Source organism: Cibotium barometz, chromosome 1, assembly GCF_041138505.1.
Source record: "Cibotium barometz isolate CiBa-2024 chromosome 1, ASM4113850v1, whole genome shotgun sequence".
Classification (NCBI taxonomy): domain Eukaryota; kingdom Viridiplantae; phylum Streptophyta; class Polypodiopsida; order Cyatheales; family Cibotiaceae; genus Cibotium; species Cibotium barometz.
Genome location: NC_141046.1, coordinates 65,885,848 through 65,891,607, shown reverse-complemented (window position 1 = coordinate 65,891,607; position 5,760 = coordinate 65,885,848). Strand labels below are relative to the sequence as shown.

General features: G+C 41.4%; 1 protein-coding gene across 2 annotated transcripts; it reads left to right on the top strand.

Moving 5' to 3' along the window:
* Positions 1–1,860: 1,860 nt before the first annotated feature.
* On the top strand, positions 1,861–5,008 carry LOC147642336 (phospholipase D alpha 1-like). 2 transcript variants are annotated; one of them, XM_086805422.1, is made up of 4 exons: positions 1,861–2,109; positions 2,226–2,331; positions 2,429–4,406; positions 4,511–5,008. In XM_086805422.1, exons 2-4 carry the CDS (start codon positions 2,230–2,232, stop codon positions 4,948–4,950), a joined length of 2,520 nt encoding a protein of 839 aa, XP_086661548.1. In that variant the 5' UTR covers positions 1,861–2,109; positions 2,226–2,229; the 3' UTR covers positions 4,951–5,008. The 2 variants fall into 2 exon arrangements, with proteins under 2 accessions (XP_086661548.1, XP_086661540.1); XM_086805414.1 differs by lacking the exon at positions 1,861–2,109 and having other exon boundaries at positions 2,142–2,331.
* Positions 5,009–5,760: the final 752 nt, after the last annotated feature.

Below are 5,760 nucleotides of genomic sequence, written 5' to 3'. Positions count from 1 at the left end.
TTTATGGAATTATTTAGAACACATGGATAGTGAAAATCAAAGGTTTCCTTTTTTCATATTATTAGGTACATAATGAAAGAAAATTGAGATTTTTTGGGATCACATTGGTTACCTTTAGGCTTTTTGATTTCATAAGAATTCATACACCAAATTACAGTCCGTAATTCAAAACTATTTGGACTATATTTGAATTAAAGGCTTTAATTAGCCGATTTCTCATTGCTTTCCAAAGTTTTTGGATGTGCAATTGCTTCATAAACATATATATGGTATAATATAATCCATCTTAGACTCAAAAATCAATTAGAGCTCCAAAGTTTAGGTCTTAGTAAAAATTCTAAGGTATTTAGCTGTCTCATAAAAAAATTATCTTTAAGGATTTTTATAGCTAATTAAACAATCACGGACTAGGACCAAATCTTGCACACATGTTTTGTACAATGTTATGCTTTGGTGGTACATTTTGTGAGAGCTAATCACATATATACCTATCCTATTAAGCACTTTATTTTGGACGAAAGTTTACAAACTTTAAACCATATTTATTACATCGAGTTTATTACTATAGAATAAGAGACTACTTCACGCATTTTTAAACATCTCATAAGGATTTAGTGGAATATCTAGTCATTTTATATAATAATAAACACTATTTTCATAAGTTTCTCACTAGATGATCCAAATATAAGCAAGGGTTTATATACGTTGTTTTGCTATCAATAAAGTTTTGAAAATTGAGACCATCACTTTGTCTCCTTCTAACTAAATTAAAATGTTAAGATATGTATTCTTGATTGATTACTTTAATGGAGACATTGATTTATTACTATAACTAAAGTAAATCACCATATAAGCTCACACTATTATCGTATTTTGGCTGTCAAAAACTTAACAACTAAAAAGAGATTCTAAGAAGTAAATTTAATTGAATTAATTATTAATGCAATAATTTTTTTCATGAAAAATCTATCTCTCAGCTCTTAAATACTATGTAAGATTTAGAAGAAATTTATAATGAGTCGATATCATTTTTTGTCTTGCATATAGAAACATACTTTGTAAATGCATAACCTGTTTGGATTATTGAATTGGATATGTCTATACTTATGGTGATTTATCAATTATATTTAAATTTTTATTATTATTTTAATAATTTTCTAAAGTTTGCCACATTCATAAAGATATGCCTTAGAATAAAAATTCTAAAATATTGCTCCTATTCACAAGATATGTATTTTTTAGCAAATCCTTGAAAAAACATATTTATATCCTGCTGAGCTACCAAACTAGTGTTAGATACAAGTTGGGTTTTGAAAAGTTGCCGTTATTTTTGTAACCTTTTTTTTTTCGAGCCATGATCTACACTACAAATTTACAATCAACAAAGATTGGATATAAATCATATAATCGGCTTAGGGCTACCCTTTTATCAGACACTGAATATACATCCTCATCATGCATTCTCACGTACATCTCAAAATTGGACAAAATGTCCGGCCAAGTAAGATTTTGACAAAAAAAAACGCCTTCGACTGGCCAAGCCGTCTTACTTTGTCGTGTAAAAGGCCATACGAATGACAAAATGAAATATATAATTTATTCAGACGTGTTATGGCGAATTAGCTAATGCGTGAAAGTCTAATGTTCGGTTTGAGGAAACGTACTGGGAGTCAAGTGATTGCATACGCTTTTCATATAATTTATTATCAATCTCGCGGGGGATCAAAATCTCACTCCAAGAAATACATCAAATATTGATGTTGAGAGTTTCCTGCACAAGCACTTGCATGGGTTCCCTTGTTTTTTTGGGGGGTTACTTTGTTCTTCTCAAGCGTAGTGCGTTTCTACGTCAAAGGAATAATTAAATCAAAACACGCAAGCGTGTTACACAAGGGGTCGCTCACATGCAATACCTTTACGAAGACGTTCATTATGGAGACCTTTATGGTACTCTTGTTGAGATAATGAAAGCTTCTTGAACGTTTGCCTTAAGGATGAATCTTTGTACTCAACCTCATTTGAGCTGCAGGCAGAAGTAATTGGCTTCTCAGAAAAGTTAGGCGATGAATATGCTACATAAGGCCACGTTGATCTAGCAGTGACCGAAAGGTACACGTTATAATTCTTGCTTTACATAAAGCATTACCTGCACCCTCCCAAACTAGACTTAGCTCCATTAGCTCTACCCTTATCTTGTCTAAACCCTCTCTTCATCCTTGATTAAGGCGCATGGCCGAGACGTTTGTTTTTCACGGAGTGCTCCTTGCAACCATATGCGAGGCCGCTGAGATTATCAATGAGCACCGTAGGACTCACCCCTTTTGGCAAAAGGTAAGGAGCAATTTTAATTAATGGCTTTGATTATTATGCAACATTTACTATGGTTTAGGCTGATATGAGTCTGCATGCTGATGATAATCGTATGCAGCTTTGTATGTGCTATGATCGGCAAATCATTGAGGAGATTCAAGAGTTTCTCCACATCGGCAAAGGCTTGAGCAAGCTCTATGCCACGCTGGACTTTGGGTCTGCCAGGGTGGCGAAAACACGTGTGGTCAGGCATGCACCCCTCCACCCGACGTGGAACGAATCGTTCCACGTGTTCTGTGCCTATGAGGTGGCGGCTAACGAAGGCCTGACTATCAGTGTGAAAGACGAGCTGCCCATCGGATCCGTGGTGCTGGGCAGAGCCCACATCCCGCCCAGCGAGCTGATATCCGGACAGATGATAGAGGGATGGTACGACCTCTGCAGCACCCACGGTTGCAGCAAAGTAAGGGGCAAGATCTTGGTTAGGCTGCAGTTTGTGAAGGTGGAGGATGACCCTTATGTCTGTTGGGGGGATGGCCTTATCAACTCGATGTCAGGCGTCCATTACAGCTTCTTCAGGCAAGAAAGGGGTAACAGAATACGCCTCTACCAAGACGCCCACATGGCGGAGGGCTTCATGCCGCCGATAGCTCTAGATGGGGACCGTCTCTACGAGGCAACCAGATGCTGGGAGGATCTATACAAGGCCATTGCAGGAGCTAGGCACTTGATTTACATAGTAGGATGGTCAGTTTACACTAAAATAACACTGGTGAGAGACATGGAGAGGATGATTCCGGGGGCGGAAGGGGTGACACTTGGGGACCTGTTGAAGAGGAAGAGCGAGGAGGGCGTTCGAGTGTTGTTGCTGGTGTGGGATGACCGGACGTCAGTGAACGTGCTGGGTATAAAAACGCCAGGGGTCATGCACACGCATGACGAGAACACGGAGGCTTACTTTGCCGGCACGAAGGTGCAATGCGTGCTGTGTCCTCGCAATCCGGACGACGGGTCCAGCCTAGTCCAAGGAATAAAGACGAGTCTGATGTTCACACACCACCAGAAGGCCGTGGTGGTGGACGTGGCTCTCTCAGAAGACGAGGAAGGAGGAGGATCATCAGGAGGAGAAGATGCAGAGAAGGTGGGCGGCGCCCGCAAGCTGGTGAGCTTCGTGGGCGGGATCGACCTCTGCGACGGGCGCTACGACACGCAATCGCACTCCCTCTTCCGCACGCTGGGCACAACCGCCCACAAGGACGATTTTCACCAGACCAACTTCGATGGGGTTTCTCACAGGATGGGCGGGCCGCGGGAGCCGTGGCACGATGTTCACGCTATGGTGGAAGGCCCCTGCGCATGGGACATCCTCTACAACTTCGAGCAGCGATGGCGGCGCCAAGGCAAGAGAGGCGCCCTCTTAAACATCAAAGAGCTCAATGTTCTCTGGCCCCCTAAAGAAATCATAGCAGAGGATGATGAAGAAGCCTGGAATGCGCAGATCTTTCGATCTATCGATGAAGGAGGCGTTGTTGGGTTCCCTCGGGACCCTGACATCGCCGCCGCCATGGGGCTAGTTTCCGGCAAGGAGCACACTATAGATCGCAGCATTCAAGATGCTTACATTTGCGCAATCCGGCGCGCCAAACATTTCATCTACATAGAGAATCAGTACTTCGTAGGAGGCGCGGCTTGCTGGAGCGCGCACCAAGACTCCGGAGCCTTGCAGCTCATCCCCATGGAACTCACCCTCAAAATAGTGAGCAAGATCGAGGCAGGAGAGAGATTCGCAGTCTACATTGTGGTCCCCATGTGGCCGGAGGGCGTGCCCGAGAGCTCCAGCGTCCAAGACATTCTACACTGGCAGAGCATGACCATGGAGATGATGTACAAGAGAATCGCAAGAGCGATCCAGGCCAAAGGGTTGGGCGGCCGGGCAAAGCCCACCGACTACCTCAACTTCTTCTGCTTGGGCAACCGAGAAGTTCCGCACCCGGACGAATACCGCCCTATTGAAGCTCCGAGGCCAGGCTCACACTACGCTATTGCTCAACTCCATCGGCGATTCATGATCTATGTGCACGCCAAGACCATGATCGGTAAAGATTTGATAGCCTGGATGGAATTATTGACTTTTAAGTTTGAGATATAAGTTGTGACCTTAGATATATACACACTCATATGTTTTCTATGCAATTTGCAGTCGATGATGAATACATTATCGTTGGTTCGGCCAATTGTAACCAACGTTCCCTGGATGGTGCTCGCGACTCGGAGATTGCGATAGGCGCCTATCAACCACACCATCTTGTTAATGAAACAATTGCAAAACGGCCCAAGGGACAAGTCCATGGCTTTCGTCTGTCGCTCTGGTATGAACACCTCGGGGAGTTACATGATGACTTCTTACTCCCGGAAACCATAGAGTGTGTTAGCCATGTTCGTGCCACATCTCAACATTTATGGAACCTCTACACTCAAAACTACGTTGTTGATATGCCTGGTCATCTATTGCCATATCCTATAACTGTATGGTCCACGGGTGATGTGACACCTCTCTTTGGCTATGAGACCTTTCCTGATACCAAAGCTTCAGTCTTAGGAACACATACACCCACACTGCCCTCTATTCTTACTATATAATATCATGTACTTTTGTGAACATTTTTGGATTCTTTAATAATATTGGTATGTTTGTATAGAGCATTGGGCATTCACTTAGAAGAAAAAAGGTATATCACCTCTGTTCCCTGTGTGATCACTTTTCCATGTTTTGAATGACCTCTATATAAAGTTTTACTAAATTGTTTTGGTCCATTCTGTAAATATATTTCTTTTGATAAGATTTAAAAACAAACCTTTGTATATATTTTTCCAAAATCTAGAAAATGACAAGAACCTCATGATTGTGATAATCTCTTTTTTTAAAAAGATGTGTTTATGGACGTGTCTATATCCATTCCATTTTTAATACTTGTGAGTAATATCCATGCAATACCTTTATCTAATATTTTAGTTTTTTTTAAGCTTTTGTACTAAGTCATTACTTGGGCACTCTTGATGACAAAAAAACAATATATCTACTGGAAAACTTTTGCATAAACCCATTGCATAACCATATCAATCCAACTCAAGAGTCACACAGGCACACTATATACTACCAACTCAAACTTACAAGAGTCACTATAAGCCTCAATATTTACATGGTCTCTACCCTCATGGCTTTGATCTCTACTCTCTCCCAAAGTCCTTTGCAAACCACATAAGGTATGTCTTACTACTTCAATGATTGAAGTGGGTAGTTATCTTCTCATTTATGGACTAAAACGTTCAATGTGGTTGCATGTTGAACTCAAGTGAATTAATCTACATTTTAAAGTACATTCCAACCAAACTCTCCCTATAAGTATAGATCATTTATGCCTAGTGTTTGTAGTTCTAATAGATATATCT